At 37.4% G+C, this 15,675-nt stretch overlaps 2 protein-coding genes across 2 annotated transcripts; one reads left to right on the top strand and one right to left on the bottom strand.

Annotated features, from left to right (window-relative positions):
* Window positions 1–6,121: 6,121 nt before the first annotated feature.
* On the top strand, window positions 6,122–10,385 carry LOC149011729 (uncharacterized). The gene is made up of 4 exons (XM_089162742.1): window positions 6,122–6,779; window positions 7,000–7,128; window positions 8,119–8,258; window positions 10,326–10,385. The coding sequence occupies exons 1-4, from the start codon at window positions 6,122–6,124 to the stop codon at window positions 10,383–10,385; spliced, it is 987 nt and encodes a 328-aa protein (XP_089018868.1).
* On the bottom strand, window positions 10,360–12,465 carry LOC149011728 (UPF0481 protein At3g47200-like). Its single transcript, XM_089162741.1, has 3 exons — window positions 12,364–12,465; window positions 11,597–11,856; window positions 10,360–11,417 (listed from the first exon to the last, which is right to left on the bottom strand). The coding sequence occupies exons 1-3, from the start codon at window positions 12,463–12,465 to the stop codon at window positions 10,394–10,396; spliced, it is 1,386 nt and encodes a 461-aa protein (XP_089018867.1). The 3' UTR covers window positions 10,360–10,393.
* Between the last annotated feature and the right edge of the window lie 3,210 nt (window positions 12,466–15,675).

Raw genomic sequence — 15,675 nt, 5'->3', positions numbered from 1 at the left:
AGTGTCATCAATGACTTCGTAGAAATGTTTGGTCAAAAATACTTCAAAACCTTAGTCCTTGGTCCTCTTACTCTATTAGTGGTTTTGCTTAAAGGAGAGGTGTACTTGAAAGATATAAGGTGAGTCTTTGATTGAGATATATGCTTAGTCTCAAGAATCAATATGGGGGTAATAAAGTTCAAGTGTGGGGGATCTTAAATCAATGGTGAGGAAAATTGTCATAGCTGTTGATTCTGTATAAGTACTTACCAATTGTTAGAGTTGAAATTTGCAATGTTTTATTTTGAGCTGAATTGGAATTTTGGATGTATATTCTCTGCAAACATCCAAGAGATTGATAGGCGAGCTAAATCAGTGTTGAGCATCCCCTCAAGCTACAGTGCAAATTAAATACGACATTTTAGTTAAATGTGTAATTAAATCCAATCACGAGACATAATGTAATCGATGTCAAAAATATGTTTGAATTAACTAAAAACAAAAATAAAATGACTAAATAGCAAGAGAAATTAATTGCTAGAGTGTCAAAGCACCCAATTGAAAATTTTGTTTTTAATGTGGATCTGTCTTTCTACTATTTGCTGATGGATTATGAATTGATCATTTTGAAACAATAGGTCGCCAAAATAGAAAAGAAGATTACTGTACACGCAATGTACATCAATTGTTTCAAATGAAGTTTTTCCATTATCAATCGATTCTTTTATTTGGCTTTGATTCTTAGTCATCACGACATCAATTTTGAAATTAGATGGTGTAGTGGTTAGCACTCTAGACTTTGAATCCAGCGACCTGGGGGTCTTCATCTGATATGAGATGGAGGAGATGGAAGCTCTAGAAAATTCGGAGGTGCTTAGGGAATCGGTCTTCCTGCGTTTGAAGCCTCCAGAGGTGCCTACCAATGGGGATAAATCTTATGCGGGAGTAGTGGGGAGTTCGTTGTTGCCTGAGATCGATTCCCTCCCTTCTCCTATACAAGCGGGTAAGTTTTGCAGGATTGTAATCCCGCAACAGGAATATGAGCTGCAACGAAATCAGTTCCATTTTTCATTGATTGGGCGAGCTAATTTTCGCATCACTACCATGGATGAATTGCGAGAGCTAGCTAGGGGTGCTTGGAAATTGTCTCAAGGGGTGATCTTACATTCATTGGGGAAAGGATTTATCATCTTTCAGTTTCATAGTGAGGCAGATATGACTGAGGTGTGGCGCAGAGGTTTTTGTAACGTTGGAAAGTAATACATTCGTTTTCAATGATGGAGGCCAGATTTTAATATCCACTCTCCTCAACCAGCAGGTAAGTTGGTGTGGGTTCGTTTCCCTGATTTACCTCTTGAGTATTGGCATGAGAAAGTGCTTTTTTCTATAGTAAAATCTGTTGGGAGACCTGTTTCTCTTGATAGACAAACTCGTCTTGGTTCTATTGGTCATTATGCTCAAATTTTGGTTGAATTGGAGGTCGATGCTATTCGAGTGAATGAGGTTCAGATTGAGCGCCTTGAACCAGGAACTCTTCGAGTTTTTAGTTTTCTTCAGAAGGTAATTTTTGAGGATGATATTCTGCGGTGCTCACGGTGTAATCGAGAAGGCCACCTGGGTCTTCATTGTAGGTTTGCTTCAAACGATTCTGTGGATGGTTTGCAGGTTCAACCCTCTATCGTTCCTGTAGAAAACCTCCCAACAGATAATCCTATTGTGGATGGGATTCCTACTGACGGTGTGAGAGTGCAGACTCCAAGCTCACTCCAACATCAGATTCATGTGGCTCTAGAGGTGGCGGGTTTGGAGGACTCTATTTCATCCAATGAGGGTGCAGCAAATTCAATTTCAAATTTCAAATCTACAAGGTTGGTTTCCTCTGATGTGGTGATCGCATCTAGCGAGAGCTCTTCTCTTGATCTTTCTCTCTCTCAAAGTGATCCTTTTCAACTTCAAAAAATTTTAGATAAAGGCAAGAGTTCGATGCTGGTTGGTAATCTTTCAAAGAACGTAGTTACCTCTGTTGGTCCCACGACTAACCAACTTCCACCTAATTCGGCCACTAAGGATATTGGCTCTTTTGAACGGTTTGAAAAGCTCTCATGAGAGGCCTTGTGGGGCCCTGCTGAATTCGGTTAGAGTGGAAGACTCTTCTACGGAACAGAATTCGGTTTATGTGGAAGACTTTTCTACGCAACAAAATTCGATTAGATTGGAAGAAATTGCATTGGACGTGAACTCTAGTTTGGAGCTTCAAGTGGGGTCATGCGGGGCCCAACAGAATTTGAATAATTTTGAAGCAGGTTCTTTGGCCGTGGACTCTAGTTTTGAAATTCAAAATTCTTTAGATGCGGCAAAGTGTTTTAATTCAATTGGTAAACTTCCTTTGGGGAGTTCACTAGTGGGACCTACAAATAAGCTCAAAAGTGGTTCGGCCACTCCTTTTGAATTTCAGAAAGTGCTTGTTGCAGGTAAGAGTTCTATGCAAATTGGAAACCCTTCTTTGGAGTGTTCATTGGTGGGACCTGAAGCAAATATTATTAGAAGTTTAGCCATTGAAGGAACTACGGAGGATGATTTGGACTATTGTGGGGCCGATCAGAATTCAGCCAAGCTGGAGACTTCGGCCAATGATGAAACTTTGCAATTGAAAGTAGTTCTTCCACTTTGGTCTTCGTCTATATCAGTGTGGGATGAAGGTTTTCCTCATCGGAAACCTGGTCGCCGGAAGAAGAAGCCTCACGCAGTGAAGAAAGTAGTAACAAGTAAAAAGGTTTCTATAGCAGAGGAATTTAAGAAGGTAGATGCAGCTTTAGCAAAAGTATCCACAGTGCATCAGAGCCTCCCATTGGGAGAGGATAGTGCTGCTATGTAACTATTGTTATGAAGCTTTTCTTAAAGATCTTGATTTGGATGCATCTAGACGTCCTACATTTCGTTTCTGATGACTTAGTTGTTGTCAATTATGAGTAGGAACCAGTGAGGAAGGGTGTATTGGGGGCAACTGTTGTTGCGGGTGAGCAAGGTAGGTACTAATTGCTGTATTTCTTTTCTTTTTCTTATTTTTCGTTATAAAATGACCCTTTTAGCGAGAAAAAAAAATTGGTTTAATGATTTAAACATGCCCCTTCATTTTAATGCATCAAGTAATTAGTTGGGCATCAATTATGGTGTTGAAATTTTGTCAAGTGTGAAAGATTATTACTTGATTGTGCATAAGATGAGAAAACCAATACCCATTGATGAACCAGTGACTAAAGGATTGGCAAGTTTAAAAAAGTGGTGCTTATTACCGACAATAACAGCTAAAAGAATAAGTGGCTTCTTTACACCAAACCAAATTCTCTATAGAAATGTGGTTTCAACTCTAAATTCTCTATGATGAAGTGGAGTTCAATTAAAGAAGTGAGAAGCTAACATACAATTTAAGAAATTTGATATAGTTAAATTCTCATTTGTTATTCGATATAGCTTTGTAAGTAAAACATTCTTTTAAGGCCTGTTTGGTTACATGAGTTTGGAGATTTCAAATATCTAGAGATTTCAAATTTATGGAGTCATAATTTATAAAATTAACTGTTTGGTTAATTGAATATGTATAATGAATTTTGTGGATTTATCTGTAATTTTCGTGAATGTACAAATGTTTATTGTTTTTATAGTAGAGATGAAATCTCTGGATTTCACCCTATACCCATAAATCTACAGATTCACGTTTTTAGTGTAAAAAGATGAATCTCTAGATTTCATGAATCTAGAGATTTTCACAACCAAACGGGTATAATTCTCAGATTCATGAAATCTCTGGAATCATGTAACCAAACAGGCCCTTAAAGATTTTTGTAGTTTCAAAGCTGAAATTGTCATACATTCATAAGAGTATTGTCAAAAAAGAACACCAAAGAAAATAATATAACAACAAAGACAAATTCAAAAGAATACTTAAGCATTAGATGATATAAATGAAATAACAATTTTAAGTTTATTTGGATTAAGCAAATAAAACAATAGACATCAATTAATCAATGACCTTGAAGTTTAAGATAAATACGCATTCAAAGTTAGATTGTATAACATTGATCAAAATCCTTCTTCTTTTATACTCTTTCCCATGTTTATATTTCTTGAGTAGTCACTTTTTTTTTTTTAAGGGTCACAATAGGGCTCAGGCAAATTAATAATACATGGGCCCTTACTATATATAAACCATATAATCAGATCCTCTCAACCCGATGTGGGACTAAATAAAACCATGGAAAAGACACAATTAAAACAAATTTTTATATAAAGTTTTAAACATATTTACAACACAGTTTAATCTTTTCTTTTCTGAAGAAATGCAGTGTTGTGTCAGCACACGAGGGAACTTAAAGACTGTGGTGACAATGAATCATCAATTTCACCCAGTCAATAGACACTTCACCTCCGGTAACACCACCGGGACAGAAACAGAGGCAGGAACAGCTGTTGAGAACTTCACCCACTGATAATCATCTTGTCCAGAAATGGTAGTGAGTCCGCGTGCAAATCCGCCGGAAAAGTACATAGAAGGGAATGTAGTTTATCGTCTCAGTGGTGGAATGGCAAGAATTGTAGCCAAACGATAGGAGAACTACATGAATCAAGTTTGTTGTTCCATTGGCCTAAAATGAAGGTGTTGTCATTGTTGGCAACTTAAGTGGGCTTTGATATGGAAATTAGATTTGAGAGAAAGAATCCAATTCAAATAAAGAAAACTCAAGAATCCTGTTTTTGAGGGTCTCTGTCCAGCGTTGATCAACCCTTTCATCGGATGGTCATACAGGGTCCGATTGAGCCATTTTTTGGAGGAGAGCTTCACGACTTCTTGATCTTCAAATCCAACGGTGGGATTGTTCATTGGAGATCTCTAAGTTAGTCCGATTTGTACGTCCAAACACTCCTTGTTTAAGTCAGATAGGAACTCTGAGTTTGATTCAAACTCTGAGTCCAGTTTTGATCAACCTCTTCATCGGATGGTCATCTAGTGTCCGATTGAGCCGATTTTTGGAGGAGAGCTTCACGACTTCTTGATCTTCAAATCCAACGGTGGGATTGTTCATTGGAGATCTCGAAGTTAGACCGATTTGTACGTTAAAACACTCCTTGTTTAAGTCAGATAGGAACTCTGAGTTTGATTCAAACTCTGAGTTAAATTAATCTATAAAAGGAGAGCAAACTCCAGCAGAAGATTAGGACGTTTTGAGGAGCTTGGGAAGAGCGTGAGGTCGAACCAGAAGATGTTGGATGGCTTTAGAGATCTGAAGGTTGGAAAGAAAAGTTGCTGTTGAAGGAAGTCTTTTGTTTTGCTAAACAAGAAAGAAAGTGAAAGAGAAGGAAGAAGAAGCAACAGAAGAAAAGAAGAGAACATGATTGTAGTTATTTGCTTTCAAGAATGATAAAGGGTTGTTGTTAGCCTGTCTGAAAAGTGCAGCGGAAGCATGGTGGGCCCATAACCCAAGAGAAACAAGTATTGTTACCATGCATCTTACACAAGTTGAGGTAACCCGTATTCACAAGTGATTGTCTATTATTTTCTAGGTTATGTTTAATGATGAAGAATCTAGCTCATGAATGTAATTTGGGGAACTTGAATTATTGGTTTACATTGTGACCTAGCAAGTTGGAGCTTGTCTAGGGGGTTGGGGTTGGTGCCCTTGTCTGAATTGCATTTTAGACTATAGCAGGGATTGGTGTTCCTGGACTGTTGTAGCAGTCAAAATATCTAAGAGTGTATTGAGTAATATACGAAACCCTAGGTAGGGTATTATTCCGTGGATGTAGGCAATTTGGCCGAACCACGTAAACTCTGGTGCATTGCGTTTTTTGTTTATTTTTCTTTGTTGCACATATTGGAGTGCCTTGATTGCAGAGTGGTGGTACACTGTCTGGTAGACCGAGCCACATTGTGGTGAATTTTTGAAGACACTGATTCACCCCCCTCTCAGTGTCAATCTGGGAATAACAATTGGTATCAGAGCCAGGTTCCCGTGAAGAGAAGTGTAACCACTTCGGGATTTGATCAGAGAGTTTTGTAAGAATGGCCACAAGTGAAGGCAGCTCCAAAGACTTTGGGAAAGTTCCTATTTTTGATGGTACATGATATGTTCTTTGGAAAAGAAGAATGCAAATATACATTGGATCTTTAGGGTATGATGTATGGCAGTCTGTGATTAATGGCTATGAGGAACTAGTAGCTCAGCTTATAGACAATGAGGAAAAAAGGGTTTATGCACACAATCTCAGGGCGTTAAATGCTATAATGTCTGGGCTGAATGAAGAAGTCATGGCCAAAGTAATGGACTGTGATACAGCTAAAGAAGTCTGGGACAGGTTGATAAGCATCTATAAAGGGGACATCAAAGTTAAGAAAGCCAAATTGCAAATCTTCAGAGCACAATTCGAAAGTCTTAAGATGACTGAAGAAGAAGATATAGACAGCTACATAGTCAAAGTAAATGAGGTTGTAAACTCCATTAGAGGAGTTGGAGAAAAAATTGAAAATTCTGTGATATGTCAGAAGATTCTCCGATTTGTGCTTCCCAAATATGACTCCAAAGTCTTGGCCATTGAAGAAGCCAAAGACTTGGATACAATCACTCTTGATGAAGTACATGGAACACTTAAAACCTATGAAATGAGAACTGAAAAGGGCAAGTTCACAGAGAAGGAAGTAGCATTTAAAGCAATGAAGAAGCTAAGGGTCAAAGAAGAAAAAGAATCTGAAGACTCTGATGATAAACTTATAGCTTACTTAGCTAGAAAGTTTAAGAAAGGAACAGGTAAACACAAGGGAAAAGCACCTTTTAAGTGCTTCAGTTGTGGTGGAATAGGACACTTTGCCTCTAAATGTCCTAAGAGAGGAAACATAGATGAAGAGGAAGATGAAGAGGAAGAGAGAAATGATAGGAAGGGAAAGAAAAAAATTCTTACCAAAGAAAAAGAAAAGTCATTTCAAAAGGAGAAATCTTTTGACTAAGAATGAATGCTACTCCTCTGAAGAAGAATCAGATGAAGACAATGCCTCAACTGATAAGGTTTTATTTATGGCTATTGAAGATGATGAATCACCTCAAACTAAAGAAGAGTCTGATGAAAATGAAGACATTGAAGGTGAAATTGATTATGTTGGTGAGTTGTACTCTGCCTTGCTTGATCTCAAAAAGGAAAGGAAGAAAAATAGAGAAATGAAGAATCAACTTGAAAATTCTGAGACAACAATCAAGGAGTTGACTGTCACAATTAGTGAATTGGAGCATGTTATAAATGACTCATCATCTTGCCTCTTTCTCAAGTGTATAGAGTGTGAAGAACTTGAGAAAGAAGTTGGAAGGTTAAGATCAGAACTTGAAGGAGAACAAAAAAGGAGTTATTTAGAAGCTACCACATCATCCACTCCAGTTACATTGAACTTAAAGGACAAGACAGTTGAAAATCAAGTGACAGGGACTACTCATTTTACTTCTACTTGGGGAAGAGATAAGGTACTAGATGAGATCTTGAGTGTTCAGAGGTCACCTCATATTAAAACTGGTCTTGGATACTCAAAGGGGGAATGTTCAAATGTAAATAAAACCAATGGAAATAGAAATACAACAAATCCAATGAGTCTTGATGAGGAGCACCAAAAGAATCCATATATTGGGAAGACCAAGCCAAAGATGAGTAAAGAAGGCTATACTGGAGCTTATCATAAAATATTTAATGGTCAAGGCTTTAATGGGTATTGTTATGGATGCAACAACTTTGGACATAAAGTGACAAACTGTAGAAGACAAAACAAGGTTGTGGCATTCAACAACATAAACAGATTTGCTCCATTGGATAAGGTTAAAATAGAATGCTTCAGGTGTTTCAAGTTGGGACATATTGCAAAATATTGTTGGACTGCTCTTCCTTCACAGAAGGAGATAAACCTTCCCCAAAAGCTAGCTCAAAGACATGCACAAACAATTCAAAGAAAACTGAGGGAACCTATTGATGCATCAGATAAAGCAGTTTGGGTTGAGAAAGGACAAAAAGGAAAAATGATAAATTCCTTGGTAGTTCAAACATCTTTCAAGGCTCATAGTAGTGAGACACCTTGGATTCTTGATAGTGGGTGTTCCACACATATGACAGGTGACAAGAATAGGTTCTCAAGCCTTAATGTAGTGAAAGGTGGTTCAGTGAAATTTGGCAACAATGATGGGGCCAAAATTGAAGGTAGAGGCTCAGTTAAGCTGGATAAAGGAAAGTTAAAGTCCAATAATGTTCTATATGTGAGTGGGCTCAAACACAATCTTCTTAGTGTGAGCCAAATCTGTGATGGTGGATATGAAGTTATTTTCATTAAAAAATGTTGTGAAATCAAGAAGCCAAAAAATGGCAAAGCAGTGGCTTTAGGAACCAGAACAACCGAAAACTTATATGTCTTATCAAACACTAGTGAAGACAGGGGCATGGTGAGTCAAGAGGATGAAAGCTTGTTATGGCATAAGAGATTAAGAGTAAAGCTTGGGGTTGTGGCTCCAAGGGGGAGTAAGTGAGAAAATACATAGAACGTCATCTCTCCATAGGATAGGAAGGTGCGGTGGGCACTCCTATGGAAGAGTCTATGTAGGGGGAGCACAAAGCACCCTTTGTACTTGTTGTCAAAGGGGGAGAGAAAAGAGAAAAGGAAGTTGAGTTGCCAACAATCCCAAAGGGGGAGATTGTTGTTCCATTGGCCTAAAATGAAGGTGTTGTCATTGTTGGCAACTTAAGTGGGCTTTGATATGGAAATTAGATTTGAGAGAAAGAATCCAATTCAAATAAAGAAAACTCAAGAATCCTGTTTTTGAGGGTCTCTGTCCAGTGTGGGATTGTTCATTGGAGATCTTTAAGTTAGTCCGATTTGTACGTCAAAACACTCCTTGTTTAAGTCAGATAGGAACTCTGAGTTTGATTCAAACTCTGAGTCCAGTTTTGATCAACCTCTTCATCGGATGGTCATCTAGTGTCCGATTGAGCCGATTTTTGGAGGAGAGCTTCACGACTTCTTGATCTTCAAATCCAACGGTGGGATTGTTCATTGGAGATCTCGAAGTTAGACCGATTTGTACGTTAAAACACTCCTTGTTTAAGTCAGATAGGAACTCTGAGTTTGATTCAAACTCTGAGTTAAATTAATCTATAAAAGGAGAGCAAACTCCAGCAGAAGATTAGGACGTTTTGAGGAGCTTGGGAAGAGCGTGGAGGTCGAACCAGAAGATGTTGGATGGCTTTAGAGATCTGAAGGTTGGAAAGAAAAGTTGCTGTTGAAGGAAGTCTTTTGTTTTGCTAAACAAGAAAGAAAGTGAAAGAGAAGGAAGAAGAAGCAACAGAAGAAAAGAAGGGAACATGATTGTAGTTATTTGCTTTCAAGAATGATAAAGGGTTGTTGTTAGCCTGTCTGAAAAGTGCAGCGGAAGCATGGTGGGCCCATAACCCAAGAGAAACAAGTATTGTTACCATGCATCTTACACAAGTTGAGGTAACCCGTATTCACAAGTGATTGTCTATTATTTTCTAGGTTATGTTTAATGATGAAGAATCTAGCTCATGAATGTAATTTGGGGAACTTGAATTATTGGTTTACATTGTGACCTAGCAAGTTGGAGCTTGTCTAGGGGGTTGGGGTTGGTGCCCTTGTCTGAATTGCATTTTAGACTATAGCAGGGATTGGTGTTCCTGGACTGTTGTAGCAGTCAAAATATCTAAGAGTGTATTGAGTAATATACGAAACCCTAGGTAGGGTATTATTCCGTGGATGTAGGCAATTTGGCCGAACCACGTAAACTCTGGTGCATTGCGTTTTTTGTTTATTTTTCTTTGTTGCACATATTGGAGTGCCTTGATTGCAGAGTGGTGGTACACTGTCTGGTAAACCCAGCCACATTGTGGTGAATTTTTGAAGACACTGATTCACCCCCCTCTCAGTGTCAATTTGGGAATAACAAAGTTTTTTATGAGTGGGTAGAGGATTAGATGGATTTCAACCCATGGGTCTTTCACAAGGTTTTAATCTCAACCATCAATTTTGGATAATCCACGTGTCCCTCTCTCATGCTAAACTGCTATGCATAGGAGCAGAGAGATGTCCATAGTAGATGATTTTTTTTCCCTTGAAAGTGCTAGAGATACAAAAAGTGAAAGTAAAATTTTTCTTGGAAGGAATTAAAAGCAACATAGTAGGATCTGGGAATCCTAAACAAAGTTTCCCCATTTAGTTGATTTAAAAACGAGATTCATGTCTCCATACGGTACTTAATAGATATTTCAATCACAAAGCAGATGGAAGAAAAACAAGCAAATATTGACAATTGTAGCACATAAATAGCCATGACGAACTAAGAATGCGTAAAGAGATACATGACACAGATTTCTGAGTACCCATTCATTTTATAGATTGTAACAAAGAACAAATAGTCTGTATCAGTGTGAAGATGATGATGAACCCTGCAGCAACGACTGAAATTCCTGCCCATGGTGAGTTGAAGTAGGTTTGCTTCAAATTTGCCATACTTCTATGGCATGGTCTTTGATAATATGAATGCATGTCTTCCAAAATAAGATCGAAGTAATCACTCCCAATGAAAACAAATTGGAAAATGTTGTTGAATAAGGTTGCCACATCTTCTGGGCTGCCAAGCTCGTTTATAATAATATTTTCCTGTATTAGCAATGTGACGTCCTTAGCATTGTCAATGATGCCATTCATGAATGCTGCGTAGGCTGTGAAGTGACGACTGGCAAAGGGTTTACTTTGCTCAAGCAAGATAAGGTTTCTAAGGATGACTTCTGTCCAAGGAAGCACCATAAGAGATGGGATTGTCAATACTCCCTTTCTCATGTCAAAGTATATGTCAAATAAGTTCTCCTTATTCTCGTTCAACCGAAACCTGACACCGGCTTTCTGAAGTTCCGAGGCAGTAAGAACCCGCCATATCACTTTGTACTTTTCATCTGATTGTTTCTCCCCCTCTTTTTCTTCTGGTTCAACAGATTGTATCTCAGATTCTTCTGGTTCAACAGATTGTATCTCCCCCTCTTTTTCTTCTAGTTCAACAGATTGTATCTCAGATTCTTCTGGTTCAACAGATCGTATCTCCCCCTCTTTTTCTTCTGGTTCAACAGATTGTATCTGCCTTGCAAATTGTGAGATGAGAATACATCTTAGAAAGTCAAGAATATGCTTTGGTCCGCCGACTCCGCCGATTTCCTCTAGTGATAATTCTAATGCTTCACGATAAGGAGGGACTGCGCACTGGAGATACGCTCCATACAAGAAGAAGAGAGCACTATACATATACCAATTGAAATTTTTGAATGGCAAGTCCACATGGGGACGAACTAGTAGGTCAAATAGACGCGCAAGAGGAGACAAAGGAAGCTGATTTTCAACCTTAAGCAAATCAACGCTGATTGCATACATCCATGATTCATTGGGTACTAAACGATTGTTCCTTTTTTTTTGGTGATTCTCAAGGAACTCAAGTATAAAGCAACTATCTATCACCATCATCTTGACAAACTCACTTTTATTTAAGTTTATCGTATTTGGATAACATTTGCGAACTTCTTCCTCCAAATCACTTACAGCCCTGACACAAGACTTGAAGGTTTTCCCGATCGAATTAGAAGGCTATTCAAACACTCCAACTTATGTGTTTCTTTGATCCACAAGTGGTCATCAGGACGGTGCAAAGGGCCTATTGAGACTGATTGCGGTGTGTAGGCTTCTGGCTTTTGTTCACGAAGCTGTTTGGGAACAAGAGCTATATAATAACAAGATTCCGACGAACTGCTCTTATTTAATTTTTCCTCCACGGATTCAATCATTATCTTGAATTCGATGTCCTGTTGGCAATCATCATATCATTTCTTTTTTCTTTACATATGCTAGTAAAATTACTAAATTAAAGTTTTCTTTCATAAACATTGTAGAATCACTAAGGGCCTGTTTGGTTACTTGAGTCTAGAGATTTCAAATATCTAGAGATTTCAAATTTATAGACTTCAAATCTATGGAGTCATAATTTATAAGATTAAATGTTTGGTTGTAGAATGAAATTTGTAGATTCATCCTAAAAAACTATTTGATCGACGTGATTTTTGTGAATGTGCAAATGTATAGCTTTTTTGAAATCTCTGGATTCCACCATTTATCCATAAATCTACAGATTCACGTTTTTAGTGTAAAAATGTGAATCTCTAGATTTCATGAATCTAGAGATTTTTACAACCAAACGGGTATAATTCTCAGATTCATGAATCTAGAGATTTCAAATCTCTGGATTCATGTAACCAAACAGACCCTAAAAGAGTTAGCAAGACTTTTTGACCATTTAACTGAAGTAAACTGACCTGTTCTAGTTCTTTCTCCTTGAAATCAGACAATTGCTCGATTTCATCATTGTCGTTCGTAAATGTACTAGAATCACTAGAAGAACTTGAAGTATTTGCCATTGATGAAGCTCCGTATTGTTCTTTCCAACTGGTAAAGGGCATCATATATGCAATAATAAGACTACAACTACTAGCTAAATAATTTATGAAAAAAAAAATACCCTAGTAAGTAGATGCTCAAAAGGGATTTTATCAAGATTATAACAAGTATATAGTTCAGAATGGCTTCAACTGAAAGAAAAATTGGAAATCAAACAAGTACAAACAACAAAGGTATCCTTACAAAGATTCCCCAATTAACAAATTCAAAAGAAAAATAAAGTTCAAACCATCACACAAGATCCCTAATAAGAACTCATATTTTAAAATGAAATTAGATCGGTAATTAATTAGGAAATTTGAAGAAAATGAAATTTCCTAACATGAAACAATTGCTTACCAAATATTCTTGTGGACAAAGAAGAGCTCAAACAAGCAAAGTTTTGTAGAAGCTTTGGAGGAAAGCTTTACACTATAAATAGATAATGACTATGAAAATCTTCGACGTGTTAACAAGTTTCGTTTCATGTGATCTACTAATGCACCACGTTCAGTAAATAAAATGCTAACAAAAATCCCTTAATAACATCAATAAAAAATAGCAAAGAAGATGATATTGCAAATTTCTTGTAAATGATAAAAATAAAAACGAGATTCACCTAAAATCTCATGGCCTTAAAGTGATAATGGGAAGAAAAGGAAATGATATATTAGTTGGCAAAGGATTCCTTATAGCTGTATTATTGACAATTTATGTGCCATTAATGTGGTTTTGAATAGTCTTTTGGAGAAGCTGCCCGTTGACAAGAGCATGACCAATCGTGTGTTTTCCAACCAAAAATAAATAAATAAAATTTTGGTGGATAATTATAAAAGAGGGACAAAAGGAAAAATAAGTAAAGAATTACACACGGTCGTCACGCTTTAATACGTTACAATAAAAATAAGGGGAAAAAGTCCTATAGAAAAGAAGAATCCTAGTCAATGGGATACTAAAAAATAACGAAATAGATGGTGACAAAAGGGGACCTTGCTTGGACCATCTTGCAAAACACTTCGGTGAATTATTATAAAAGAGGGACAAAAGGAAAAAGAAAAAAATAGTTACACACCATCGTCACGTCTTAATAAGTTACAAATAAAAATAAGGAGAAAAAATTCTCTAGAAAAGAAGAATCTCAGTCAATGGGATACTAAAAAAACACAAGATAAATGTGAAAAAACAGGACCTTGCTTGGACCGTCGTGCAAAACATTTTGGTTTGTCGGATAGAAATTTCAGTCAAGATTTTGATCTCGACCATTGAAATTCAACGGTCGAGAAATCTTGCTTGACCGTCATGTGCATTAAGCAATTTGGGAAAAAAAAAGGTCTTGCTTGGGTCATGCGTAGTGTATGGTCGGGATAAAAACGAGAGTTCAGAATTCAATCTCAATCGCTCATTTCGCACAAGTGCTAAAAACAACTTTTGCTAAGTGAACGGTCAAAATAAGATCTCGATCCAAGTTTCGATATCGACTATATGTAGCATTGTGCTGCACATGTACCCAAGCAATTCTAAAATAAGGGAAGGTGGTAGCTAGGCGGCCGTGTGAATCTTTTGGCTAAGCATGCAACAAATCACCTTATTTTTCTCCCACTAATTAATTAGTTACTTCCTATTACCAGTTGTTGTTACTCTTTTTTCACTAACGGTGTGAAAGCTAAAACCCTTGGTTAACAAGTTTCTCACAACAAAAGTTTTCAACATGTCTAGAATCTGCAACTTCATTACTGCTGCCATAACCTGTCGTGGAAGCTACAACAACTATCGACCAAAGAAGTCTACAAGCAAGGCTATGTTTGCCCCGAGCTTTCTTGCTTTCATAATCATGCTTGAGAGCTCTGGGTGATCTCAAGGGAATTAAAAAGCATCATTGTAGAAAGCACGGCGAGAAGAAATGAAAATGTTGATAAGCCTTCGAAGAGAACATATATGCTAATAACCAGAATGACCAAACTAACCCTAAGACATTTACGTAATACTCCCATGTCACAAGTACATGTAAAAAAACATTATAGCCCCTGGACTACATTACAACATTTTCCATCTTGACTTTGATATTTGATTGTGCAACCACTTGTGAGTAAACATAAAACTCATCAATAAAACTAAAACAAAAAACAGATTAAAAGGAAAACACTTTCAGCATGTTCAAGGTAGACTTGAACTTACCAATAGGTATTACCTTAGTCATGCTATCAATTGGATTGATAGAGGTATCAATTTTGCAGACATCAATTATGCCATAACATCTCTAATAAAATGAAGCTTAACATCCGCATTCTTAATTATTTCATGATAAACAGTATTATTTAAAAGATACAAAGCATTTTGAGAATCACAATGCACAAGAGAATGCACAACATCTCTAATCCAGATGTTGGATGCCTAGAGCTTTGGCCACCCTTAGACCCACTAACATAGTTTCATATTCTGCTTCATTGTTAGAAGCTTTGAATTTGAAATGGAGTGCATATTTTATCTCGAATCCCCCTGGGCTCTTAAGAGTAAACCTGCTTCGCTTCCATGTGCATTTCTGGATCCATCGACGAACAAAATCCATCTTTTAATTGTTTTAGGAGCAGACTCACTTTCTTCTTGATCGGACTGTGGTTTTTCAACAATAAAATCTGCCAAGACTTGAGCTTTAATGCTTGGTTGGAGTTTGAATTCTATTTGATGTTCACTCAATTATATCACCCAGGTCACCAACCTCCCTGCCAGGTCTGGTCAGTGCAGAATCTTTTCCAAAGGTAAATTTGTCATTACCGCAATGGGGTGAGATTGGAAGTATGGACAAAGTTTCCTTGTTGCTGTGACTAGAGCTAATGCTTGTTTGTCCACCTCTGGGTAATGAGTCTCTGCATCATTCAAAACACGACTAATATAATAGATAGGATTTTGTATGTTACCTTCCTCTTGAACGAGTATTGTGCTAACTGCAACTCAAGGTGTAGCCAAGTATAATTGTAACTCCTTTTTATTGATTGGTCTTATAAGTAATGGAGGATGTGATAGTTTTTCCTTCAGCTCCTCGAAAGCGCCTTGGCACTCTTGATTCCAAAATTCATTTTTCTGACTGGCTATTTGTTTCAAAGATTTAAAGAAGGGTAAGTATTTTTCTCCTGACCTAGAGATGAATTTACTTAATGCTGCTACCCGACTAGTTAGGCACTGGACTTCTTTGA

Source organism: Hakea prostrata, chromosome 7, assembly GCF_041222555.1.
Source record: "Hakea prostrata isolate BN-2017 chromosome 7, UWA_Hpros_2, whole genome shotgun sequence".
In the NCBI taxonomy this organism is placed as follows: domain Eukaryota; kingdom Viridiplantae; phylum Streptophyta; class Magnoliopsida; order Proteales; family Proteaceae; genus Hakea; species Hakea prostrata.
The sequence above is the reverse complement of the archived record's forward strand: the minus strand, read 5'-3'. Positions and strand labels throughout refer to the sequence as shown.